Below are 27,595 nucleotides of genomic sequence, written 5' to 3' on the forward strand. Positions count from 1 at the left end.
TTTATCCTCACAACAACTCTATGAAGAAGTAGGTTAAATTATTATCTCCATTTTATAGATGTGGTAACTGAGTCCTGAGAAGTAATTTGCCTGAGCTAATGCCACAAATAATGAGTGGGAGTGATTCAATTTGGGTAGTCTGCTTTCCACAAACATTTTCTGTGTATCTTCTGTATGAAAAGCAGTGTGCTAAATGCAAGAGGAGCTTAAAAAAAAAAAAAAAAGGCATAAAGTCCTTTCCTTGGAAGGAATATAACAAGTACATAAATCACCAATACAAGGCACAATGTGTTAAATTCATGTGAAAGAGTCAAAGTTCTTTTGTGATTAGGGAGATGGTAGAAACTCTGGGGAGAAGATGGAATGTGAAATGGGCTTTAATTAGAGTTTTGACATGAGAAAATGTATGAAGGACCATACAGGCAAGGAACAGCAAATAGTCTAGCTTGTAGAAGTAAGAGTTTAGGGTAGTTGTGGCTGATAAAGCTATATACAACATTATGTGGCTTCAGTACCTAGATGAGGAGCTTGGATTGGTTGATGGGCCACATGGATAGGTTTTGAGTAGGGTGATGACAGGTTTGGGTCCACAACTTGAGAAAATTAATCTTGTAGCTACCTGTAGTACAAATTTGTATGGGAGAGATTAAATAAATGTAAAGAGACTAGTTGTAAGACTACTTGTAATAGACCAGGGTTTCTCAGCTTCTGCACTATGGACATTTTGGGTCAGATAATTATGTGTTTTGGGGGACTGTCCTTTGCATTGTGGGATGCTTAACAGCATCTCTAGTCTCTACCCACTAGATGTAAGAAACCCTCCTCCCCCCATATGACATTGCCAAATGTCCCTAGGGAGGCAAAGTCATGCCTACTTGAGAACCATGTACTAGACTATGTGAGAAATAAAAAAGAAACGATGATGTCAGACACAGGTAGGGGTAAAGTCTGAAAACTTTGGCAAGTATTTGGATAGGAATGCAAGTGAAAAAGAGGGAGTGTTGAAAGCTCAAACTGAGCCACAGAAAAGGCCCTACAGGGGCCTAGTATGCTTATGGTGCTTGCAACATTGTAAACGCTTTTGGAAGGCAATTTGGTAAATAAACCCTTTTGGAGGGCAGTTTGGTAAAACCTGTCAAAAATCACTAAAATTATCTTGTCCTTTCACCCAGCAATTTTATTTCTGGGAATTTGTCTTAAATGACTCAAATAAAGACACGTAATCTTTATGTACAAAGCAACAATAATTCCATGGGGCTGGCAGATTAGCTCAGTTGGTTAGAGCGCGGTGCTGATAACGGCAAGGTCCAGGTTGGCCAGCTGCCAACCGCCCCCCCCCCAAAAAAAGTCGATTTAAGATTCAGAGGAGACAGAAATTGAAGATTCTAGAGAAGTTGTAGCTAACGAAACAAATCCCCAGAGGGGTAGGAAGGCTAGATATCAAGAAGGCAAATAACTTCTTTTTCAGAGAAAATAATGACTCTGAGGATTTGTAATGGTGAAAGGAGGAAGGGAAGCTGGAGGAACTCTTAGATAGGGCTTCAACCAATGAAGTCATCTGCAGAAAATCCGGGGTTTGGGCAGAATCTCGAAATTTGCCTGGGGGCATTCTGAACCTCATACTTTGCCTGAAGGCAGTCTTTGAAAACAAGATTTGTACACTTTCTGGTGGGAGGCTGCTGATGAGGACTTCCCGGGAATACTGCAGTATGCAGACACTAGAAGGAAAGAAGAGTTAAGTAGCCAGCTTTCTCTCGGAATCCCTAGCAACTTGCCTTTCAAATTGCCCTCTCAATACGGAATCCCTGCGCTTGGGCAGAGATTCTGCGGTTCTAGGGCGAGCGGGAGGAGGTGGGTAGAAGAATGGTGGGCGTGGCCAACCCAGAGGCCCTGGAGGCCGCGCCCCTTCCCACAGTGCACCGCAGCCGCGCCCAGCGTGAGCCACTTTCTCGTCAGCAGCATCCTAGCTCGGGAGATCGTCCTGCCATGGACGGGCTCCGGGGTAGTGCAGGGCTGTTGAGGCGTGGACGGCTAAGGCGCCGGCGCCAGCCTCAGCCACACAGCGGGTCGGTCTTGGCCTTGCCCTTGAGGCCCAGGAAGATCCGAAGGCAGCTGAGGAGGAGTGTTGCGTCCCGCATGGCCGCGCTGAGAGCCCAGACGCTGCCGAGCGAGAACTCTGAGGACTCAAGGGTGGAGTCGACTGCTAACGACGTGGGAGACGCGCTGCCTGGTGGGGCGGCGGCCATCTCGGACACGGCCCGGCGAGAGCAATACGGCCACCATGGGCCTGCAGAGCTGCTGGAGGCCCCGCCCGCTGCACCCTCCCTGCAGACCCCGCCGGCGCGCCTGGTGGAGGTGTCCGCTGCGCCGGCGCGCGTGCCGGAGACCTCTGCCCAGCTGTGCAGCGGCCAGTCTGGGGCCCCTGCGACGCTGTTGGGGCCGCAGGTGGACAGCACGGATGGGAAGCTGTCTTGGGACTCCCCGCTGCGGCGCGTCCTGGCCGAGCTGAACCGTATTCCCAGCAGCCGGCGGCGGGCGGCGCGCCTTTTTGAGTGGCTCATTGCGCCCATGCCGCCCGACCACTTCTACCGGCGCCTGTGGGAGCGGGAGGCGGTGCTAGTGCGGCGGCAGGACCACACCTACTACCAGGGCCTTTTCTCTACCGCCGACCTGGACTCGATGCTCCGCAACGAGGAGGTGCAGTTCGGGCAGCACCTGGATGCCGCGCGCTACATCAACGGGCGGCGTGAGACCCTGAACCCGCCGGGCCGCGCCCTGCCTGCCGCCGCGTGGTCCCTGTACCAGGCCGGCTGCTCTCTGCGCCTCCTCTGTCCGCAGGCTTTCTCGACCACCGTGTGGCAGTTTTTGGCTGTGCTCCAGGAGCAGTTTGGAAGCATGGCAGGCTCAAACGTTTACCTCACGCCCCCCAACTCGCAGGGTTTTGCCCCCCACTATGACGACATCGAGGCTTTCGTGCTGCAGCTGGAGGGTAGGAAGCTCTGGCGTGTCTACCGACCCCGGGTCCCAGTTGAGGAACTGGCCCTGACATCTAGCCCCAACTTCAGTCAGGAGGACCTCGGTGAGCCAGTGCTGCAGACCGTGCTGGAACCTGGAGATTTGCTCTATTTTCCTCGGGGCTTTATTCACCAAGCCGAATGCCAGGATGGAGTCCATTCTTTGCACCTCACCTTATCCACATACCAGCGCAATACCTGGGGCGACTTCCTGGAGGCTGTACTGCCTCTGGCCGTGCAGGCAGCAATGGAAGAAAATGTGGAGTTTCGGAGGGGTCTACCCCGAGACTTCATGGATTACATGGGGGCCCAGCATTCGGATTCTAAGGATCCTCGAAGAACTGCTTTCATGGAGAAGGTGCGGGTCTTAGTTGCCCGCTTGGGACACTTTGCTCCTGTCGATGCTGTGGCTGACCAGCGAGCCAAAGACTTCATCCACGATTCTCTGCCCCCTGTGTTGACTGATAGGGAGAGGGCGCTAAGTGTTTACGGACTCCCCATTCGCTGGGAGGCTGGACAACCTGTAAACGTGGGGGCGCAGTTGACAACAGAAACAGAAGTACACATGCTTCAGGATGGGATAGCTCGGCTGGTGGGTGAGGGAGGCCGTTTGTTTCTCTATTACACGGTGGAAAACTCCCGTGTTTATCATCTGGAAGAACCCAAGTGCTTGGAAATATACCCCCAGCAAGCCGATGCCATGGAACTCTTGCTTCGCTCCTACCCAGAGTTTGTGAGAGTAGGGGACTTGCCCTGTGACAGTGTGGAGGACCAGCTTTCCTTGGCAACCATGTTGTATGATAAGGGGCTGCTGCTCACCAAGATGCCTCTAACCCTAAACTAGTTTCTTGTTGATTGCTGGAAAAAAGGGAGTAGTGATTCTCCCCAACCACCGCCACTTTTTTAAAAATTCATGCTCTTACCTTGATAACCATCAGTGTGCTCACATTTACCTTTATGACTGCTTCAATGTCATAAACCTCAGACCATCTTTTGGGAAGAACCACCTCATCTAGGTACAAAAGTAAAAGCAGAAGTTGGAAGTGGAAAAAAAAGGAGCTGTTTCTGCAAAAGTAACCTTGATCCCTGATTATTTCAGAACACTAATTTCATCACCTTCAGGCTTCAGTGTACTGTGTAGCACTGGCCATGTTCTACTTAAGACATCAGAAATTTTTATTTGGAATTTGCATCTTTCATTTGAGTTCTCTTTCATCAGTTTGAGGGGAGGCTTGGGGTCAGTATCTTGTTTGTTATTGTTGAGTTTGTATGAGTGTTAGGAAAGTTATTAAAGTGCCAGAGAATGTTTCCCTTTTCTAAAAAGGCTAGATTATTATGTGGGATGGTTTGAAGAAATGCATAAAGTGGGGAGGAAGATATCTACAATGGCTGAGGCGGAAAGCAACTCGGTGTGGTTTTAAGACGTAAAAGGACCATGTTCAACCTTTTAAAAAGAAACACATCTGATTGGGGCCAGTTCTCTAACTTTGGTGGTAGTGTATTCGTTTTAATTATGCTACTTGAACCCTAAACATCACAATCCTAGTAGAAAAGTTATTTTCCATTAGTAAGGTCAGCTTTAAGAGTATATTATGTTTTTGCTCAGTGCTTGCTTGTATCAGAGGCTGGGGCAGCATGTCACCTGGTTGTGCTGTCTTAGGCTGTAGTCAACCAATTTGTAGCAAGCTGGCCATGAGGGAAGGTTGGTGTTCAAGTTACTTTCCACTCTCATTTTTTTCTGGCAGTTGGAAGAAACTTCCCCAGATCTGGCAAGTGAATATTTTCATGGTTGGTGGAAAAGAGCCTGGTGTACCAGAAAGAGTACTGGACTTGGAACCGGAAGACGTAGGTTTGGGGTGGTAGCTGGTAGGCAGCTGGCTGAGTGACCTGAGGCTGCTTCTACACTTGGGCATACAGATTTTGTAAGTATATTTTGGTACAGCTTGATTTCTGCACCCTCATCAATTAGGTTGTGTCTGGTACTCTTAAGATCCTATAACCATAACTGATAGGTTCAGTTATTTAAGGCTGAAAACTTTATAAAGTCTTTTTTTTTAGGTTACAAAAGCTGGGCTGGCCAGTTAGCTCACTTGGGAGAGTGAGGTGCTGATGACACCAAGGTCAAGGGTTCAAATCCCCGTACTATCCAATTGCCAAAAAGAAAAAAAAGTTACAAGAGCATAGATGTACCTAAAATAAAAATAATAGCTCTCCCTCCAACCCCACTTTCCAGAGACAACCACTATCAAAGGTTAAGCTCTTATAAGGCTTTTGTTGGGGCTTAATCAAACTTACACAGTGGTTTTTTGTTTTGTAAAGAATGTTTTTCTAATAGGTCTTTTTAGACCTAACTTTTTTTTTCTTATTTTTATTTTTTGGCAGCGGGCAATTACAGGGACAAACTGACCTAACTTTTAAAGCAATTCAAATAGAGCTAACTAATTTTTTTTTTTTTTTTTTTTTTTTGTCGTTTTTTCGTGACCGGCACTCAGCCAGTGAGTGCACCGGCCAGTCCTATATGGGATCCGAACCCGCGTCGCCGCGCTCCCAGCGCAGCACTCTACCAAGTGCGTCACGGGCTCGGCCCAGAGCTAACTAATTTTTTTAAGGGACATAATAACAAATGAATAAATACCTGAGACAGGAGAAAAATAAGGTAAAAGAACTGAGTGGATAGTGGCCAAGAAGAAAAGAAAGTAGCCTTTCCTGATTTTTCCATCCTCCAGGGCTTGCTACTAAATACCAAAATATCCAGATCGTGGAAGAGATTTATTAAAGGAGTCAAGGCATAGGACTCACCCCTAGGAAACTTACCCTTAAAAGTTTCTTGGAGAAAAGTCTGGAATTCCAATGACTTTTTCCCCTCTTTGGGTTGTGAATAAACATGTTTTGCTTCCTCCCTCAATTTTCTCATGACCATCTCGAACTTGAGTATTTTTTGTGTCAGCAAGTCCTTTTGGCTTAGTGTTTTAATCTAGATTAGAACAAATGATGTTAAAAAAAACAACTGTTCTAGGTAATAAATCATCAAAAAGCATTAATAAAGTAACCGACTGCATCATGCTTATTAGTATTAGGTGGTACATAAATGCCTGAGAACATCTTTCTGTTGTGCTGTAAGTTGGAGAATTTTTTTTTTTTTTTTTTTCTCGTGACCGGCGCTCAGCCAGGGAGTGCACCGGTCATTCCTATATAGGATCCGAACCCGCAGTGGGAGCGTCGCCGCGCTGGTAGCGCAGCACGCTACCGAGTGCGCCACGGGCTAAGCCCAAGTTGGAGAATTTTTTACACTTGTTAATGAAAATTTTACTTTGGGTTTTTGGTCATAATGAAAGAAACCTGCTAAATTCTTACTTCGTGTGAAGTTGGTTTTGTGCCAAGAAATTCTCACTTGGTGTGAAATTGGTTTTGTGAATTAACCTTATAAAAGTCCTTTTCTCTCTATTCCTTCATCTCTAACAGTTTTGAAAAATTAGAACTCTTACAGCTTGAGAGTTCCTTTGGTGAAAAAATTGAGATTAGGAATTAAGGAAAATTAAGAAGGAAAAGAAAATCTAGGGGGCCAGCTCCTGTCCCTCATTCCTTCTCTATGTCTGTTTGCAAAAAAGAAAGAACAACCTGGGCTTAGGAGACAGTGGGAAGAAAATGGCAAGGGAGGGAAACAGTAGTTCAGAAACAACAATAAACCCTGATTTTGAGGGCTACTTGATAGGACTAATATGATTTTTGTTTTGTTTTTGTCTTTTCACTAACAGTATTTCATAGCACAGTCTTGCAAAGATGTCTTGTATCTTCAAATGCTATGGTATCTGTGTCTGGGATTGTAGAAAGTATTTCTCTGGTGGGGAAAAGTATGTGTATATGTTTAGTAGAAAAAAAGGTCTGAGGAATTCTTAAGAATCCTGAATTTTCTCTTGAAAGCACAGCTTGCACTTATTTACCCTGTTCTTGATTTCCTGAAGCATTTCTTGGTTTCCTTCATTTTCTAAGTTGAGTATTTTCATTGCCTGGTAAATTTCCCTAAAAGATAAGAAAGACTTCTTAGATTGTTCTACACTGTCCTTAAAAAAATCCCATGGAAAATATACAACTCAGAATTAGTCAAGAATCCTAAATTCTAATCCTAACTGTACAGTTTTGCTGAGCCTTATCTCCATAAATGATGTGACACTTAACTTATAGGGATGTTGTGTGGTTTTAGAGATGATGTATTTGAAGGTACTAATAGGGACCATTTATTTAACACCTTTATGACAGATATTAAACATGTACCTCATTTATTATCACCATAACCCCATAATGTAGACTATCTGCATCTGATACGTGAAAAAATAGGCTCAGAGAGTTTAAATACCCTGTCCAGACTCATAGCTGTTGCGTGCCAGAGCTGGAATTCCAACCCTGGTCTTTTTGACTCTAAAGCCTGTTGTCACAATAGGCACTTGATAAATATTAGTTGAATATATGAATAACTTAAAACCATGGGGTTGGGGGAGGAGAGAAGAGGCACATGAACTACATGAGCTTGACTTTCAATCTAATTTAGGTTGGTTTTTCTATTATCCACTTGGGTAAGTAGGTAAATGGCATAGATGAGCCTGTGCATTTACTGCTGCTAGGCAGCCTGGAAAGGCAAGGACATAGTCAGTGAACAAGGATGGGAGAGTTGGCAGTACAAGAGGTCTTGGCAGGAACCAGAGGTTTAGTGCTTACGTTAGAACAGCATCATGCTTCTCCAGGAGCAGCACATCTAGGAAGGTGTCCCTCACCTGGTCCCCTTGAAGTTTGAGGGCTAGGATACTACGGCAAGCTTCCAGTCGTACACCTGGTGACTCTTCATAATGGATAGCCCAGAGCAGGAGATCTGTCAGCTGGGGACTCACTTGCCCAATCTGTCCCAAAGCTACAGAGATTAAAGGGCAACATGTTCTGCTGTCACTGAAGACTGGGCTGGCTATATCCTAGCATCCAGAAATAAATTGAGTTTTGCAAACAATATCTTCCCTTTTGGATGGCAATTAGTCACCATTAGAATTCTAGGGATAGGTTAAAGTAGGATATTACCTCCAAAGGATTCCTAGGAGTGGAGTATGCCATTCCATCCTTGCCCATTAAGATGTGAACTTAGACTAAATTTAGGGATGAGATATGGGATAGATAACTTGGAAGAACAGCCTAATCAAGGCAGGGTGATGGGGAAGGGAGGCACAGTTATTTTACAGGTTTACCTGGAGCTGATTCTGCTAGGGACCTGCCAAAGGCTATGTCAAAAAGAGAAGCAATGCCAAAAGTTCTAAACAGGAACTTTAGGAATATTAAAGGGCAAGGTTTTAGGTCTATACCAGTCTTGAGTCTGTTCTTACTTTTACAGAATGCTATTGTGACAACCTCCAGAGAAAGTAATATGTATGCAATAGTGGATACCTATTTGGAACTTATCTTTAATTCTCTTGGCAGAGACTGTGTTGCCAGTCACTTGCCTTAACAAATTTGACTTAGACCTTGACTCAGGATCCTTAACTAAAAATTAAAAAAGGAAGAAGTAAATAATCTTTTCAGGCAAGTAGCTTCTGAGAAGCTAAGATCATTCCCTTCCACATATTCCACCCCCTTAACTAGAGAGTTTCTGGGGATCATCTGCACTAGCACAGGGAAAGGTATTTAGGGTTGAGCAGTTGGGGCCACTACTTCTGTAATACCTCGAATGGCAAAGGCCTTGATTTTCCAGTAAGGATCTCTCTGCATCAGATTTAGGAGGCATTCAAGCACCTGGGATGGATAAAAGGCCATATTGAGTGAGGAGAACCAGAACAAGAAAGAACCAGAAACAGGAACCCCACTTATCTCTAAAAGGTGCTGTAACTGAAAAATAATCCTCTATCCATCCTTTTTATTTTTTTGTGGTTGGCTGTTAAGGGCATCCTAACCCTTAATCGTGGTGTTATGAACACCACGCTCTAACGAACTGAGCTAACCAGCCTGCCCCGTGTTCTATCAATTCCAGTGACAAATGAGCTAGAGCCTGAAGTACCAGGTAGTACGCATAGTGTATTAGCTGAATTGTCTGGTATCTGTGGATTTTATTTTTTTCAGCTCACAGATCTATGTCCAGACAGGCTTCTTTTGAACACTTCAATCAGGTTTTCCCCTCATAACTAGGGATTATAACTCCATTCACTGGAGTTGATCCTAAAGTTCATTAGTATCCGGGTAATAAGATGCTAGTTAACTTAAGTGAGAATAGGTTCAGGGGTGTGCTCTAGAGTGAAGTTTGGGCTGGCTGGGAGCTAAATGGTCCTTATGGGTTAATGTGGCTGATATAGCCCCTCACCTTCATGGTTCTGATCTCTCATTCTGTGTCCCCACAGAATAGTTAAGTGTACTGTGCATGCCCTCTTCAGGTCAATCAGGTAAGATGAGAACACGTTTTCCTGACTCACCATCTCGTTGCGGATCTGTAGGGCACCGGCTGCCAAACAGGCTGCCTGCCGAACTGCTGCAAAGTCATCAGAGAAGCAATGCAGGAAGCTTGGGAGAAGCTTGGCGGTCATGAGCTTGAGTCCACCTATCAGGGAGAGGGCTTCCACACGTTCTTGGGAATTTCCTTGACCCAGCTTGACTCTATAAGGCACAAGTTGCTTTTGTCTCCTCTGCTTAAACTTTCAGTGCCACCCCCTACCCCAATTCCCTCAGGATAAAATCCAAGCTCTGTAGGTGCTCTGTAATCCAGCCTCACCCTTTCCCTTTCAGCATTATGCTCATTAGATAAGTTTCACTGAGTATAGACCTCAACCATCTTACTTATTTACTTGAATCCCTATTACCTAGCATATACTAGGCACTCAACTATGTTGAATGACTGAATAAAGGAAAGTGTCAACTTGTACCCCTCATCATAGTCAGCTTCTCTTCACTGCCCTCCCATGTGCTATATTTACTTCTGCATTTGGCTCCCAGCCTGGAATGCCTATGCAGTCTTACCCATCCTGCATGTAACTTAGCCTTAAGTTTCCTCTAGCCCATATTGAGTATTCCATTTTTTCTGCTGTAGTAGTTATGGTATATGACATTTGTTCTGTTATTTATTTGTTTTGGTGGCTGGCCAGTACATGTTCTAATGTTTAATATGATTTGGCGTTTTTAATGAGACATTTGTGTATCTTGCCTACAGTCATCAGAATTGTGTCATCCTTTTTTTTTAAAAAAAAAAAGATGACCGGTAAGGGGATCTTAACCCTTGACTTGGTGTTGTCAGCACCATGCTCTCCCAAGTGAGCCAACCAGCCATCCCTATATAGGGATCTGAACCCGTGGCCTTGGTGTTATCAGCACCACAATCTCCCAAGTGAGCCACAGGCTGGCCCTAGAATTGTGTCATCCTTTTGAACTCCCTCAAACACCCAAAACATTGCCTCACACCTTTGGGCACTCAGTGCTTCTTTCCCTAGCCACATGTTAATTTTTGTAGGGACTGTTAACTTTTTACAGTGGGACCTAGTACAATGCTGAGCACACAGAGGAGCTCAACAAATGCTGGCTGGATCGAAGCCCTCTGCACATTAGAGTTTCTCTCATGTTGACTAGGTCTTACCTGATTGTGTCATGTACCTCTTTCCCAAGGTTCATTTGCCCCAGTGCTTGGGCAGCTGCTTGCCTTACTTCCTTATTCCAGTCATTCCACATCAGATGGATCAACTTATGTTTCATATCCTATAAATAGGTGTATTAATTAGCTATCATTTATTGAACATTAACTTTGTACTTGGCATTGTGCTAAGTGCTTTTTACCTATCCCTTAATCTTCCAAACAATCCAATGGAACAGATATTATTACCATTTACAGATGACAAATGGAGCCTTTGATTAACTTGACCAAGGTTAACCTGGTAAGTGCTGGAGCCAGGACTCAAACCCAGCTTTGTTACCTAAGCTCATCCTTTAAACTACTACGTAGGTGAGAGACTTAAAATTTGGAAATGATACTTAATGGGGTGACTAACTCATCCTATTTGCCAGGGACTTTCCTGTTTTAATACTGAAAGTCCCATGTCCTGGACAAACCAGAGCAGTTGCTCACCCTGTAAATTACTTCTCTCAGAGGGGAGGGACAAGATTGCTACAGTCTAAGGTGATGATTGTGTAAATGTGCCCAAGCTATTGTCCTGCCTGAAACATCTGCCTCCTTCACCCCTACCTGGTACCTGATGTTTTCCTACTCTTCCTTTAGGATTTAGCTCAAGAAACATCTCCTTAGTGAAGTCTCCTATGCCCCCTCTAGGCATAGGAAATGCCTGTAATACTTTACAGCTGCTTCCATTATAGCTATTTATAACATTTACCGAGGGAGAGAAAATATCTTTGTATCTTCAGTGCTAGCATAGTGCCTAGCATTGGATGTGGTCAGAAACTGCTTGCTTACTGAATGAGTGAAAGAACTCATAGACATACTGCCTTAAATTTCAGCTGTCTGACATGAAGTTATCTTTACCTCATGTCTTGCTAATTCTGTATGACTTGTTACTTTAAGTTGACAATTGTGAATGACAAGTGTGAAGGATGTGAAATGTGCAAATGAGCTGGATGTTAAAATTATAGCTAAAATGCAGATTCTGATTGAGTTGGCCTAAGGTGAGATTTTGCATTTCTAACAAGCTCTCAGGTGATGCCTACACTGCTGGTCCAGGACTTAACAGCAGGGTACTTAAGACACTTGAATCAGAATTATCCCAGTAGGGGAGCAATAATCAGCCACAATGTATATCGACAAAATAAAACTTAAAAAAAATAATAAAATTAAAAAAAAATAAAATAAAATAAAAAATTAAAAAAAAGAATTATCCCAGTAGGAAACCTCTTCAGGTGATTATACTGAATGGCCAGATTTTGTGCTTCCCATGTCAAAATGTGAGGGGTGAAGAGTGTTCACTTCTTATGGGAATGGCAGTGTTCTGGGTCATTCTGCGGATACCCAATGTTATAAGGAAAAGATAAAATAGTACATAGGAAGAAGGGAAAGATCTCATTCAGATAGCTGAAGATGATTTGAAAATAATGGCAAAAAGGAGTTCAGGTGAAAGCCTAAATGTTGGTCAGGATTTCCCTTGCCTGGGATTCCCTCTTCAGGTCTGGCCAAGTCCCATAATCCTTCACAGAACCTTAACCAATAAATCAACTCACACTAATCTCTTTCTGAAAAATTTTATGAGAGTGCCTTACATTTATTGCTTGTTCTTGAATCGTTTGTGTATGTTGGTCATGTTGCTCCAACTACAATGTCAGTTTTTTGAAAACAGGAATTGTGTTTTATATGTATGTGCTGAACACTTAGAGAATCAGCATAGACATTCATATAGTTGAGTTGTTGGGTAGTTTAAGTCAGTGCTTCTCAAACTATCTGTGATGCAAGACCAATTGGGGGGAAATATGTCATGGACTGATACTTTATAAAGTTCGTTGATATCGAGGTAAAGTCAAATTACAGGTTTAGTATCCCTTATCCAAAATGCTTGGGACCAGAGTATTTTGGATTTCGGATTTTTTCAGCTTTTGAAATATTTGCATTAAACTTGCTGGTTGAGCATCCCAAATCTGAAATCCTTCGATGAGCATTTCCTTTGAGTGTCATGTTGGCAATCAAAAAGTTTGGGATTTTGGAGCACTTTGGATTTCAGATTTTTGGATTAAGATGTTCAACCTGTACTATAAAAGTTTCTAAACTCTTCAGTTTTTGTGCTTATTTCATTGTGGATCAGTTACAATTAGTTTGTGGACTGCCACCGCACTGAGAAGCACTGGCTTAAGTCACAAAAAAGACATGCCTGCATTTGAAGATAATTCTGGGTTAGGAATAAGAGGTAGCCATGTGAGGACTGAGATCTATTTGGTAAGAATGGCATACTAGATAGCAGCAAAAAGTGGAAGTGTTCCCTATCCCAGCCATGCTTAGACTTTCTGGCCTGTAAGCAAAGAGAAGGCTTACCAAGCAGACATTTCCATTGATCCGGGAGAAAGCGCGGCAGGCCACAATCCGGTCCTTCCACTGACGGCTATTCAGCTCCACAGCAAGCATGGTGTGTATCAAGGTCTGAGGAAATGGAAGAATTGTATGGATATTTACAATCACTTCTTGAGATACTGGAACTTTGAAGTGGTTAACATCCTAACATGTATCCAACATAATTAATGAGAAGCCCATCCCTAGCAAAGGAAAGAGTGGGTTTACAAGAGATGGGACACTCTTCCAACTAAGCAAACTGACTCTGGGATCATAAATCAGGGAACAAAATACAGATTTAGTAATCTGATTAGGGGCTGGCTGGTTAGCTCAATTGGTTAGAGTGCAGTGTTATAACACCAAGGTCAAGGGTTTGGATCCCTGTGCTGACCAGTCGCCAAAATAAATAAATAAAAATAATAAATAATAATAAAATAAAAATAATCTGAACAGAAAGCCTCTGGGGCCTTCTCTTTCTGACTTTAACTTATTTTTTAAAACTTATTTTTACCCCTAAAATGACTTGTATATGTCTCAATCTTTGTGAATTTCATATTTCTATTGAAAGTAACTAAACACAATTGTAGGTCTGTACGGTTTTCAATGGTAAACTTCTAGTAGGAGCAAATTCTGCATGTCACAGTCTTCTTAAATACACTTAGAAACCATTTGCAGCCTACTTTTTTCTCAACTAGCTGTTGTTACTTCTCTCAGTATACACCCTGCACCCAGGATTACCCATATTTAGTCCACTTTTACCTATGCTTGAGATTATCCTACGCAACTCACCTACCACCTGCACTGACCTCAAAGATCCAGTTGTTTCCCCAAACTTGGTTTCTTCCTGTGACCCTGTAACGGATACATACTGTCTTTCCACTGAGATGACTCAGGAGGATACAAGATTGGTCTTCAGTTTCTTCATTCTTCTTGTTAAACAGTTGATGAAGGATCCTCTGAATCACGGGGTAAGTGGCAACACCTTCCAGAGCCAAGCACTGAGCTGCAGCCCAGCTGTCCACACTATCACCTGTCACAGTGGGGTGAAAAAAGCCTAGAATGACGATCTGTTTTTCCCCCAGAGAGAATAGCCTTTGGATTGGTAAGCAGGCTTCTACCTGCCTGATGGCTCACTTCCCTGTGCCCCAATCAGTCTAGAAACCTAATCCCATATTTAAACCATATTTAAAAGGACTGTATCAAGATTTTAATATAAACAAAATCTTCCTGAAAATTTAAGTCCTAAAAGCTCATGTTAGGTAACAGAGCCATAAGACACTTCTGGCCTAGGTGAGGTATGCAGTTGTTCCTCTCCCTGGAGATAGGGAAAGCTGGGGCAAGAGGCTCTCCTAAGACAGAAGAATTAAGCTGTTGAGTCTGTATGCAGAAGGCCAAACCAGTCAGCCAGTTGTTCCCCTTGTTAAGGCAACAAAACAGCCCATCTGGAGAGAGCAGTTAGGCACTTTGGGCCTATCACCTGACAGAACTTTTTTGATTATATAACTCCAGAAATGCAAGTGAACAATGCCTGGAAGTTAATGTTCAAAAAATGAAAGCATATGTTCAGGTAGTGATTTTTTAATTTTCAAAAAGTAATATTATTACATCATCTTTTCAGTTTAAAAAATCTGGTTGTGTGAAAGTGGACATGGTTTCTAATCAGATGCATTGATGAAAAGCTTAGTCCAGGTACCCTTGGTGGCAGTATACCTATATTGTAAAAGTACCCAGGAAGAACTGATTTCTGAATGCTCTAGCATAAACCCAAACCCAGTACAGCAGACAACACAGAGCATGATAGTGGAGAGGAAAGGACAGAGAAAGCTAATGGTGAGAAGTCCTCTCTTGATGCCATATTCCAAGGTCATAAATAACGGGTTACTCACCCTTCAGAAGGGCAGTCTGCATGATGTCCCGGGCAAGGGGATTATGTGACTGTATGGCATATTGGCATAGTGCTGCTGCCATCTGCACATTGGCATTCTTGTCACAAAGAGCAGCCTCCAGGGTGGGCTGTAGAGCCTCTGGCAGGTCCTGGATAGATGGGTCTTTCACAGTCACCTTGTCTGATCAAAAGAGAGCCAGGCAGGACTACTAGCCCCTTTACATTTCTCTCAACAGCTTTCTTCCCACAGCCACTGTGGTGGCCAACCTCAGTCTCAGTTGCAGGTACTTAACTGCTACTTAATATAATTACAGTTTAGCTGAGCCCCTGCAGTGGGCAGGATTTTATGCTCAAAGGGTTGGAGCTCACTTTTGTGTTGGTATTCCAGTTCCCAATCTTTTATCATCTGGTCTCTAAGTTCAAGCCAAAGAAGAATGTTTCCAGCTAGGTTATAGTGACATTCACCATTCATTTTAGTGAAGAAAATTAACATATTTACCCCACGGGGTTTTATATTTTTAATAGTAATAACAATTGTAGTTAGATAGTGCCTTGCCATTTATTTATATCATGTTTTTACATTCATTATCTCGTTTAGTGTTCCAACCCTGGTTGAATTAGGCAAGGCAGATATCATTGCACAGCTCACCAGGGAGTCTCTTTAGGTTTAACTAAACATTCAAGATTCACAAGACAGCAGTAGCAGCAGCAGCAGGCATTCCTTTTGGCTGGAGTGCTTAAGGCTATGTAGCCTTCCACAGAGCATTCTGGCGACAGCTCAGAAGCAAAGGGTTCACTCTGGGTGAACTTAAGCTGCACAAGAGCTAGTATCTCTTATAACAACTCCATAGATATAATTCTAGGCTCCACAGAGCCATGTCTGCTAAAAGTTACATCTTTCAGGGAAGCCCAAAGTATGGTGTCCCTGTCAGGTATTTATATTTCACTTATAGTTCTTCTCAGTCCCAATGTAATTTATCAGTGTTCATTTTTATCATAAGCAGTGTTGCCTATAAAGATAGTTCCTATCCTTATTGGGTTTTCAGGGGAACAGGTGGGCATTTAACTAAAGCTCAAATTCTGAAGTAGAAGGGGGAAAGGTTTTGTTATCCTTTTGTCCACAACTATCATCATTTTATAGATAAGGAAGTTGAAGCTCAAAGAGGTTAGTTGATTTCCCAAGAAGTGGCAGAGCTGAACCTGTGACTCAGATTTTAGGATTTTTAATCATATGTCCTTTTTTACTCATGCTGTGGGCTGATATACCATCTGTTCAGAATGGACTAGATGGAAATATGTGTATTTCAGGGGAATAAATAGAAGTCACTTGAGTCAATTGAGTATTTCAAGAAATAATGAGTAAGATAATATTCATTGGGTTGGTAACAAGACAAATCAAAATTTAGACACCCAGGACGAATGAAAGGTATCACAAAAGGCACAATTCTGAGGAGTTCTTTGTATGTATGTGGAAGATTTGGGGCTGAAGATTATTATGATATCAAATGCTGCCTATTGAAGCTTTTCTCAATGTGCCAGGCACTGAAAATACATAATCCCATTTATTTCCCAAGGAAATAAGCAGATATAACTTAAAACGTATATTTGTGGAAGCATATAGCAGGAACACTGAACCAAGTCTCGGCAGTGGGGAAGGGAAAGCTCCTTGGAGGAAGTGACACCTTAGCTGAAAATTGAAGGGCAAGTATAGAAGTTGGTCAAGTGAAGAGAGTTTTCTAGCAAAGGGAGCAACAAATTTGAGAAAATCTGGGGATAGATGCCATATCTGGAACTCAATAAATGTGAAATAAGTGAAATGAAACTTTTAAAAACCTGACAACTTTGTAGAGGTAAAGTTAGTCTCTGGCCTTAAGGAGTTCCTTTTCTTGTAGGGATAGGGATAGAGAAATGTAAACAGACAATTATGATAGAATGATAATATTAGGACAGAAATCCTAGAATGCTACCAGCTGCAGAGAAGAGGAAAGCCAGATGTTATGAATGGGATTTCAAGGTGAGAAAGTGTGAACTTGCTTGCAAGCCACTGAGCAAACAAAAGGTCCTGAAGGATAGTGCAAAAAGCACTGGACCAGAAGTCTGGAATTTTAATCTTATTTCTATTGCTGATAAGCTGTGTATATTCAGGTCAGTCCTTGGGTCTTGGTTTCCACATTTGTAAAATGATCTCAGATAAGCACTAAGATTCCCATCGGTTCAAATGTTGTACAGCTTTATGAGTTGTTTATGTTCTCACAAGTCAGTCATGGTTCTCACCTGAGTCCTTCTGGCTGGTGGCAATCCGGGGCCATTCCAAAGCAGCTGTGGCACATGTGATGATGGCTTGGATCCGAATGTTGTCATGCATGTCTGTCAGGCTCCTCAGCAGACTCTCCACTGTCTCATGGTGCCATTCGATGTCTATGCCGAAGTGAGAGAAATGAGAAGAAAACCACCTGGTTAGAGTTAGATATTGTACTGCAGATAGGTGATGAGACAAGGACAATTTAAACAAAACATTAGCTCAGAAGCATAAAGGGCCCAGAGATGGGGTCTTCAGGGAAGTTATTTCTCTGATGATCCGTGTATCCTCTCAGGTAGTTTCCAGACAAAACTCCCCCAATCCCATCCTATATTCTATCTTCTCTTTGCTTAAATAACATTTTATTGTAACCATCTGGAAAATAAAAGGGACAATAAAACATAGGTTAAGGGTACTTTGTTATCAGACATACCTGGTTTGGAATTACAGTTGTTAGCTATTTGACCTTGGGTAAGTTATATAACCTCCCTGAGCCTGAGATTTCTCATTTGGAATATGGGAATAATACTAGAACCTACCATATTGAGTTACTTTGAAGGTTAAATGAATTAACTAGACAGAGTATTAGCAAAATGCCTGCCAAGATAATGAAGTTTCAATGAATGGTAATTATTGTGATTTTCATTGAGGGTTCTTCCATCTGGCTTTCAACATTGTCCTCATTTTAGTTGCTAACTGCTCTCTTTGCAGGTATCAAACTTCTGTTTCAGTAATCCTACTATCTGTAGGTGTTCCCTACTGGTAGCTTTTACTCAGAATCTCTTCTTCAACCCTTTTTTGTTTATCTGATCCAGTTTACCTAATGGATCACCTCTCTTTTTCCTGCACTAACTAAACTAGTCTCTTATGTTCTGAAAGGCAGCAGTTCTTGAGTTCTCAACTACTGTAGCTTTCAACAGCCCTTGCTAGGCCATACTCTGCCCCAGGCACTCAGTCTTCTACTGTCGTGTCTTTGAAGGCAGAGTAGATACATGATCACCCCAACACCACAAATGAATATTGGAGAGGGAATGTTTATACCAGTCACCTCAGTTTCTTTTGATTACTACGTGGCCAGTGCTTAGGCAGCATATTTCCTCTTTCCCTTCATGCATCATTTTTTGAGCATAAAGTTTTAGAAATCAATAAGACAGGGTCTCTGCCTATGAAGAGTTCTCACTGTAGTGAGTTTCCACAGATAACTGAAGTAATACCTGTCTGTGCAAAAAGCATCCAGATATATGTTGACTAACATTCATCTAACACCCATTGTGTGAAAGGCTCTTATCTAGTTTAGCCTTAAGAGGTGACACATTTCACATGAGAGTGATGGATTTTCAAAGAATGAGAAGCACTAATCCATGGTGAGAACCACCCCCTCAGAAATGCATACCAATGGGCCGGCCTGTGACTCACTCAGGAGAGTGTGGTACTGATAACACCAAAGCCACGGTTCGGATCCCAAATAGGGATGGCCGGTTAGCTCACTGGTGGTGCTGACAACACCAAGTCAAGGGTTAAGATCCCCTCACCGGTCATCTTTAAAAAAAAAAAAAAAAAAGAAATGCATACCAATGTCTCAGGACCTCCCTTCACTCACTTAGAGACCAGGCAGTCTTCCACTCCTGCAGCATCCTCCGCAGGGCCACCACTTCCCAAGTCACATCCTCCTCCAGTGATTTTGCTTGCTTCTTTGATCTCCTGGTCTTAATGGGTACATCCTCCTCACCCACCTGCAGCAGGAGATCCTTGGCCAAGGTGGGCAAAGCAGTCCAGCGCCGGGCTCCTTTCACGGGCCTACAAGCTGTGCAACGTGGCAGTGTGAGGACTTAGGCCCTGCCACATAGTGGTCCCAGCTAATATCCCATTCCTACTCTTGACTAACACAAAGGCAAAACAAAACTCTCAAGAGTGAACTTTCCCATGATTATATAGGGAACTGATTTCCACAGGGAATTATGAAAAGTTCTGACGATAGACATGATAAGCCATGATGATGATGGGGGAGAGAAATTTGGGGGGAAAATTGAGATATATATGAACCTTTTATAAGTTTAATAAATCTCCAGGAACATAAATATATTTATATGCAACAAGGTTTGCTCATAATATTCAATATTATATATTGCAATTTAGAGTGTAATTGGCCATTAATTCCCAATTTATTGTTTTCTTTTTAATGTTTTTAATTGAGAGAAATGGTGCTATAAGCAGCTAAATTTTAAAGATTTTATCTTCTTTGAGTTCTTCCTTATTATAACAAATAATGGTCAAATGTGAGAAGAGAAGCAACCATAAATATTATATAAATATAGCTGTATATAGTTGTAAACAGTTATGTTTTCTTAATGTTCTTCATGGTGTCAAACAGATTCAGAAAACCTTTCTCAAACTTAGTAAATTTATTATTTGCCACACATTGCCTATCAGTCTTGTATTCTAATCTGTCACTGTCAACCATTTCTGTTTCTTCTAAGACTTCATTCCAACTCTAACATCTTTAGATGCTCAGAATCAATTCTTTCCTTTGAGCAAGGAGGGCAGTAACATTTCTTCTAATGTTAAAAGAGTCCCGTGCTCCAGGGCAGGTTAGCAAAGATGTCCACATAGTGCATATTCTCCAAATGGTCCTCACCAGCTGGGTCATGCTGAGAGAACTCAGTCACCCTGCTGAGGGCTTCCTTCCTTTACAACACAGGCTGTTGTGCCGCCAGAAGCTGTGAAGCCACCTCCAGCAGGTCAGCTCCAGGGCAGTAACACTTTGCCTCATGACACTCCCCAACTTCTCTCAGCCTGCTTGAAATCCCTCGTGAAGAGGTGAGAAGTAGCTGAACTATCCCCGTTGCTCCTGTATCTCCTGATCAAGGAGTCAAAATGGATTTGTGGTGAGAAAGTCTTAGATCTCTGACATTTAATCCAGGTATGGTAATAAACAAATATAACTGTCAACATTTACTTCCAGTTCTTTCAGTTCTAGGCAGGTAGAGACACATCCACTAGCCAATTTCCACATCAAAAATCATCTAAGAGGAGCACACAAAGAAACTACTCTTTCATTTTCTGTGGGACAAAAAAGGCTGTATTCTTTGTTGGAAGAAACAAATGGTGCCCTTGTATCTGTGACTTGTACTATATAACTTGTGCTTGGCATGTAGGAACAGTAATGATCTGGGTACAATAGACAATTTTACATAGCAATTTTGGGAGAATTAAAGGCTATCTAATACTAAGTACATTTCTTGAGAACTTTCATCATTTTACGGAAATCATTTAAGTTTTTCAGTTCAAACAAAATGGAGAGGAAAAAAAATCTACCACCACATCTAACCTTAGTCATCTTCCTATTTTTTTTCCAGGTTTTTTCATACCTAACTTCATTTCCTGAGATGAAAAGATGAAGAGAATGGTTATGAGAAGGTGTGTGTATGTTACCATTCTGACTTTACTTCCTCCAAATCAATCTCAAATGCTGTTTTTAAGTTTGATGTACAAACTTCTACAGCATGAGCTCATTGACCTGTTCTGGGAAAAAGGACACGGGTGTTGGCACCACTGGGGCAGGGTGGCAAGTGAAGCAAGTGAGGGCAGCAGTGGAAGCCTCTGAACGCAGCAGCCTCCGCAGAGGATTTTTTTTTAAATAACAGCTTTATTGAAGTAGAATTTATGTATATAAAATTCATCCTATTAAAGTTAGTGGTTTTTAGTATATTCACAGAATTGTGCAACTATTACTACTATCTAATTTGAGAATATGCTGATAATGAGGTCAGGGGTTCAGATCCCTGTACTGGTCAGCTGCCACAAAATAATAACAATATGAGAATATTTCCCTTACCCCAAAAAGAAACCCCGTACCCATTCCTCCTTCTCTCCCCCTAACCCCTGGGAACCATTAATCTACTTTCTCTCTCTATGAATTTGCCTATTCTCAGAGGAGAGGACATGCAGAATGGAGTTGGCTTATGGGGAAGATGGTATACTAATAATAATGCCTTGAGTTTGTACAGCACTTAATGGTTTATAAAACATATTCACAAAATCCCATCATTTTAAGTGCTGCAAAAGTACCTTCCTATAGGAATGATTGGTGTCTCCATTTTAATGAAGCAGCTGAAGCCCCAGAAAATGACTTACCAAGACACAACCCCAGCCTTTCCTGGGGTACTTTCTCCTCTGCATTATAATAATGGTGGTCCTCAACAAAGATGGAGGGAGGGTATGTGGATTTGGGGGAAGCTGCCCATAGCTACTATAATTAGCACGTCCTTTATCCAGTGGCTATTTCCTAGCTAGGCGACATTAAGGACAGAGGTTTGGTGGGAGGAAGAATGGTTCAGTACTGCTTTTGTGTTAGTTTCTGCACACCAGGGGCCCATCTGAACAATAATACTGCAAAGAAAAAAGTTGTGGGAAATGGAGATGTAGTCTCTTGGAGGATGGGCACATTTTGTTTCATAAGCTCATTACTTTGTCATCTCTCTGCCCGCTCCCTATTTGTCTTACAGAAAGAAGAATGATGTTCTCGTGAAACAGAAACAAGAAAGGATGACCCTAGGGCCTGAGGCAGGTATGGGCCTGAGTGTGGAGTGGGATGGTAAAGCCAGCCCAGGGGAAAAGAGCAGAGTGCTGGGTCAGGAGTTTGACGGACTTCCCCTGGAAGCTTTAAGATGGGACCTGCTTTATTGGTAATTATTGGCACGAAACCACTTGATTATACCTAAGTTATATCTGATTTTAACTATGTTCTACTGAGGCTCTTCCTGGTTAAAATTATTATTTTATAATTTTATGAAATGATTTTTAGTTGGTAGGGAGTTCCCTATGTGTTGATGGTGCCCCAGCCCATGGACTAGGGGCCTTGAAAAAAAGCCACACTTCCATCATTACCCCCCATTATCAGCTTTCTGCTTACATGCTTCAGGAACTGGCTGGGAACTCCACTTTTCTGGAGTTTCAGGGAAGACCTTAGATAACTGCTTGTTATACCGATTGAGGTTTCCCAGGAAAATCTGGTCTCTTTTTGCACCAATCCGGTGGATGATCTGGACTTCATCTGTGGACAAAGAAACAATGAGTCCCATACACCTCCCTCTTTCCTATGTTCCTAGGTTTCCAGTGACCAGGATCAGACCCAGTTTACTTTTGCCCTGTTCTAAGCCCCTAGGATGCATCACTACCATGCTGTGGGGTATCCCTTTGAAGGTGACTGTTGCTTAGAAATGTTCCAGCTAGTAGCTCATAGAGGCCTGAGAGTGTTAAGGCAGAACCTGTCTAACTTATAGGCATAGTCCTCTATGAAAAGCTAGATACTAAAAAAGGGGTACCTAATCAATCCCATCAGTCCTGAATCCCTTAGTCAGAATAATTATGTTAAGCACTTTGAGAAGACTTTCAGCAGACAGCAGTTTGGGAACAAGATGGGGACCTGGAAGAAGAAACAGCTTGGAACATGCAGACCTAGATAAGGTATCCTAGAAGCCCAGGCATCTGAAGGATAGCAAGATAGAAGGGGAAGTTAGTGAGCATTTATTGAGTACCTTCTATGTGCCAGGCACTACGCAAGAAGCATTATAGATGCTTTCTCATCTACTTGAAGTGCGTTTTTGTTAACATCGTTTTACAAGTAAAGTACCTAAGGCTCAGCGGGATTATGTAATTTGCAGAAGGTTACTAAGAAGGGGCTGAGCCAGGATTTAAATTCAAATCTGCCTGACCCCAAAGCCTGCGGGTTTTTTTCCAACATAACACTTCAATGAGGGAATATCTCAAAGGGAGAAAAGGGAGAAGGGTGAATAAAGAAGAAACAGGTTGCTCCCCAAATCAAATCTGGCTGGCCAGTTAGTTCGGTAGGTTAGAGTGCTGCCTTATAACACCAAGATCATGGGTTTGGATCCCTGAACTGGCCAGTCACCAAAAAAACCCAAGAAAACCCACCAAAGTCATATCTTGCCAACTTTACAATCCCATCCTCCCCTGCTTCCCTTAGTGAAACAGAGGGATAGAGAAAGGGGGAAGACAGAGACCAATTTCTACCAGTTATCACTGCTGTTCCCCTCCTCCACCCCAAATCCTGTGCTAGTAATCACAGGACATTTCTCTGAAAACCTGAGCAACCCAGGGCCTCTCCCCGACACCCAGCTACCTTCTACCTCCCTGGTCCACATCCGCCTCTGCCCTTAACATGGACCCAGCTGTATTACCAAAATAAATCTCCTGTTCAAAGGTGTTGTCTGTGGAGTAAGCAAACATTCCAGCTCGAGGATTCACTTGTCGGAAGTAGTTCTGGTCTTGGGGCTGGTGGATGCTCCTCTTTTCATTGATATCCTCAACAATCTTATTGTTACCAGGAATAGTTTCAGCTGTCTGTACTTGTGGGAAGTAACTGGACAATCTTGGCCTGGGTGAGAGAGGGAGAAAAGGGGGAAAGGGTAGGAGATGGGCCCCCTTTCCATTACATCCGCAACTCCCTTTCCTCTTTAAGCTCAGCTCATACACGTGTGAGCATCTGAAGAACACCTATGTTTAACTATTAGCCTTGTCCCCAAGGTGCCAGTTGAATGTGGAGCTGCCAGAACATCCTGTCTGTGGCCACCTTCCCCTTCACTGATGGAGCCATGTCTTCTGCAGCCACTGGCAGTATGACAGTGTGGCATGCTCCCAGCAGAACCCTTTTTAAACGTTGGTACCCTTAGAGGTTGCATGGGCTTGGGGAGGAGAATCTGCCCTCCAACATTACCTTACTCTATCTATTTATGCATGTGGTTATTTAATGTTTGTCTACCCAGTGAACAGGTTGAAAGCTTTTTAAAGGTGCATTTCTGTGGCTTTTACATTGTGTTCCCAGCACTTCGCAGAGTACCTGGAAAGTAGCAAGAACGCAATATATGTTTGTCCAATAAGTGAATAAATAAATGGATTTTCACTTATTTTTAGTTCATTTTTGGGAATCAGGGATATTATAAAAGCTCCAGTCTTCCCTCTAGCTATAAATGAGAAGGAAGCAATCTGAGAAATATGTAGTCATCCTTTTCTCTCAGGTTGTTTGATTCTCTGTCCTGCAGCTGGTTGGTTTTTGAGTCAGTGACATACTGATTTTTTATTGAAAGTCAGGCAGGACCAAACCTCAGTGCCATAATGTCTCTGCCATGGGAGCACCTGGATGGTAACTGGATCAGTAGTCTGATAGCTAAGGCTGCTGGGGAAGGCCAAGAACTGTGTTTCTCAGCTGGGGGTGATTTTGTCTCTCTTGGAGACATTTGGCAATGTCTGAAATATCTTTGGGTGTCACAGCTGGGAGGTTGTGATATAGTGGGTAGAAGCCAGGGATGCTGCTAACATCCTACAATGCACAGGGCAGCACCCACAACAAAGAATTAACCAGCCCAGAATGTCACTAGTGCAGGGGTTGAGAAACCTTACTTTGAGCAAGGTCTCAGAGAGCAAGTTGGCGGTGAAGAACATTATGTTGATGGGAGAGTGCATTCTGAAATAAGGAATGTGAACCCACCTGGGAGTCCTTGAAGGGGCACCAGGGACTCTAAAATGTATACCTGAAGCCCTGGCCAGTCTACCTGTAGTAAGCAGGAAGCAGCAGCTCTGGCTTTTTTTTTCCCTGGGGGTGCAGAATGACTCTTTGATCCTCAAACTCTTCTGTCTCTTCCACCTCCAGCTGTTTCAGGAGCTCCAGGTCGCTGGCAGAGGTGAGCTCATCCCGGATGTGGCTCCAGTCGTATTGCTGGCGCAAGAAGCTCTGCCACTTGCTGGGGGAAACTCCAGACCTTAGAGGACGCTTGTTCTGGATCCATCGGGCTGTGCGCTTGTTCAGCTTTTCCAACACAATGGCCTCCCAGGCTCTGGCCTCCTTCTCAGGAGGTGGGAGCCAGGTCTCCCTTTCTTCCAGGTTCACAGCTGGAGAAGTTGTCAGACCCAGTATATCTGGATCACTGCAGGGATGATGAGTGAGATGATGAGGTGTTTCCTGGACTGTGCTTTTTGGCTTTGATTTCTTCAGTTTCTTTTCAGGACTGGCAGAGCATTCTGTTTTCAGAGCGTGGGAGGTGTCCCCTGCTGAGGGACCTGAGGAACCCAAGAGTTTGAAGCTGACAGGTTTCTCGGGTTGAGCTTTCCTGACTTGGGGAGGCTGGATGATGTTGTCCGTGTTGTAGAGGTGGTCAAAGCTGTACTGGCTATATGGAATGCTGGAAAGCCCTCGCTGCAACACCACCTCCTGAGAGAAGGTAAGGTTGGCAGCGGCCTTCTGCAGATATTGGCTCTTGAGGTGTACACAGCGCTGCAGGCTGAAGGGGAGAACTGGAAGCACACTGGAGATGGAGGCACATACCTCACTGACTTTCGGTTTTGAGTAGCAGAATATCATGCCCCATTCCAGCCGTGTAGGGAGTGACTGATGAAAACGATGGGAGAGGAAGTTCTTTCCCTTCTGGGTCCTGGTCATATTGTTTCCCAGAAAATACTTCCTTCTACACTGCCTGGCCAAGAGGTGAGGCGTGGAGATGTGATCAGGCACCTGTTAAGGAGATGGGAGGAACTGGTGAGAGCTCTAGGTTAGCAGAAATTGGTAGCCCATAGCAGTACAGAAAGAGAATAACTTGGAAAACTGATGGGAAGGGGGGAAAGCCATGTGAGTTAGGAGAACAAAATGGTGTAACATTCTAAATATTTCTTGTATCAGAAATATTTTTGCTTCCAGTTCTCACACTCAAATCTCAGACCTTCATCTCTTTTCAGCAGTGTCCCATGTTTCCAGGTTTTCTTCACATGTTGCCTTCTCTCTGTTCAGAAGGCTTAGAGCATACAGTTCAGACACCTCAGCCTGGCATTCAGGGTTCTCCCTGGGTATGACCCCGGTTTATGACTTTGTCCTGGCATGTAACCTCTGCTTGAGCCAGTCGAGTCTCCTAGCTGTTCTCTGAGTATTCCTCCTTCCCCGTAGTGCAGCTTCCTTTTGTGCTTGCTATGTCAAAAAGCCTTTCTTCCAAACTGGATACAAATTCTATCCATTTTTTCAGGCCCAGCTCAATTCCTACCTGCTGCATAACTCTTTCTTGACCTATCCAGGCCACCGTGTCATACCCGAATTTATAAAACGCTTCTAGTCCATACTACTTATTTAATGTTAATCCTGTGATACCCCACGTTGTTAAGTATATTTGACTCTCCAACTGCACTGCCCAATGACAATGTCTTTTGTCTCTTCTATCTTTCAGAATCACCCAGTTCTTTTCTATTTTGCTACATTGTCTTCATTGTTAAAATGTTTTAACAGCTGTAGCATATTTTATCAAATAGGGAAATCGCTCTGGCTCTTCCTTAATTATTGGGTAGGCTATTTCCAGGTTTTAGCTAGCATGGAGAACATTGTAGAGAACAAATGCTTAGATTTAGTGGGGTTTTTTTGTTTTTGTTTTTTTTTTCTTCTGATGCACCCCCTGGGCCTAATAATGATAGCTGACAATAATGGAATACTTTGCTAAGGCTTTACATAGGGAAGATATTATGATCTTAATTTCCTGTGGGAAGAAGCTGAGGCTCAGAGGGGTAGGTGAATTGCTTCAGATCACATAGCCCATAATTAGAGGAGTCAGGTTTCAAAACCAGACTACTAGATTGCAACTATGGAGCACTTAACCTCTGTGCTACACCGGCGTTCACTCAGTCTCTGCTCCCTACTACTCACTGTATTTGTCTTGCCACTGCCAGGGGCAGGTATGCCTCATGCGCAATATGAAGACAAGACCATTATGCAGTATCCTTCAATCTTGCTAGTGCCATGGGCTGTCTGGTTAGCTCAGTTAGATAGAACCCAGCCTTGTGACACCAAGGTCATGGGTTTGGATCCCTGTACTGGCCAGCTACCAAAAAAAAAAAAAAAAACCTTACTAGTGCCAACACCTGCTTTGTGCCCAAGGTGCCCCCAGACTAGATCTGACTCATTTCTTTCCTTCATAACACCCAGCACATACCTTCTCTCCGTAGGGCCTGACTTATCCCACTGTCTTCCATGTATAAAATCTAACCTTGTGGTGTTTCTTTCTGTTAAGGGTCAGCTTTCATCTAAATGCCACTAGATCAGAACTGATAACCTGCCACAAATTGTCACACTTGATTAAATATATTCCTCCGGGATTTTTTTCAGGTAAAACTAAATTTAGTTGTTTCATGTCTTCAACCATGAAGGAAACACGGCCACAAGGGCACTCAGTATTCAGATAGTTGGACTAAAAAAAGTAGGGCAAAGATAGAGGGTGATCACAAGGTGATATTTTTCCTGAAACAGTGCCTACTCTCACTGGTTAAAAATGAACTGTCAGATGAAAACAATTATTAATATTCTCCTGCCTTGTACATTGCTTTAATAAAACATTTTACATTCTTAATACATC

At 43.0% G+C, this 27,595-nt stretch overlaps 2 protein-coding genes across 3 annotated transcripts in view; one reads left to right on the top strand and one right to left on the bottom strand.

Annotated features, from left to right (window-relative positions):
- HEATR4 (HEAT repeat containing 4) overlaps positions 1-25,647 on the bottom strand; it is a 37,000-nt gene extending 11,353 nt beyond the window's left edge. The window contains exons 1-15 of the mRNA XM_063089733.1: positions 24,764-25,647; positions 23,393-23,583; positions 22,105-22,245; positions 18,793-18,996; positions 17,168-17,311; positions 14,895-15,056; positions 13,878-14,038; positions 12,994-13,098; positions 10,606-10,724; positions 9,455-9,635; positions 8,714-8,783; positions 7,728-7,917; positions 6,956-7,034; positions 5,829-5,988; positions 3,968-4,026 (exon numbers count right to left, since the gene is read on the bottom strand). Coding sequence (XP_062945803.1) covers positions 3,968-4,026; positions 5,829-5,988; positions 6,956-7,034; positions 7,728-7,917; positions 8,714-8,783; positions 9,455-9,635; positions 10,606-10,724; positions 12,994-13,098; positions 13,878-14,038; positions 14,895-15,056; positions 17,168-17,311; positions 18,793-18,996; positions 22,105-22,245; positions 23,393-23,583; positions 24,764-25,647 — 2,850 coding nt within the window. The remainder of the gene's footprint in view (positions 1-3,967; positions 4,027-5,828; positions 5,989-6,955; positions 7,035-7,727; positions 7,918-8,713; positions 8,784-9,454; positions 9,636-10,605; positions 10,725-12,993; positions 13,099-13,877; positions 14,039-14,894; positions 15,057-17,167; positions 17,312-18,792; positions 18,997-22,104; positions 22,246-23,392; positions 23,584-24,763) is intronic.
- Positions 1,963-27,591, top strand: RIOX1 (ribosomal oxygenase 1). 2 transcript variants are annotated; one of them, XM_063089735.1, is made up of 6 exons: positions 1,963-4,251; positions 4,760-4,936; positions 20,549-20,609; positions 21,698-21,759; positions 24,862-25,429; positions 27,254-27,277. In XM_063089735.1, exon 1 carries the CDS (start codon positions 1,987-1,989, stop codon positions 3,856-3,858), a length of 1,872 nt encoding a protein of 623 aa, XP_062945805.1. In that variant the 5' UTR covers positions 1,963-1,986; the 3' UTR covers positions 3,859-4,251; positions 4,760-4,936; positions 20,549-20,609; positions 21,698-21,759; positions 24,862-25,429; positions 27,254-27,277. The 2 variants fall into 2 exon arrangements, with proteins under 2 accessions (XP_062945805.1, XP_062945804.1); XM_063089734.1 differs by having other exon boundaries at positions 24,862-27,591.
- The last annotated feature ends 4 nt before the right edge of the window (positions 27,592-27,595 follow it).

The sequence above is a fragment of the Cynocephalus volans genome, chromosome 3 (genome assembly GCF_027409185.1).
Source record: "Cynocephalus volans isolate mCynVol1 chromosome 3, mCynVol1.pri, whole genome shotgun sequence".
Taxonomy (NCBI): Eukaryota; Metazoa; Chordata; class Mammalia; order Dermoptera; family Cynocephalidae; genus Cynocephalus; species Cynocephalus volans.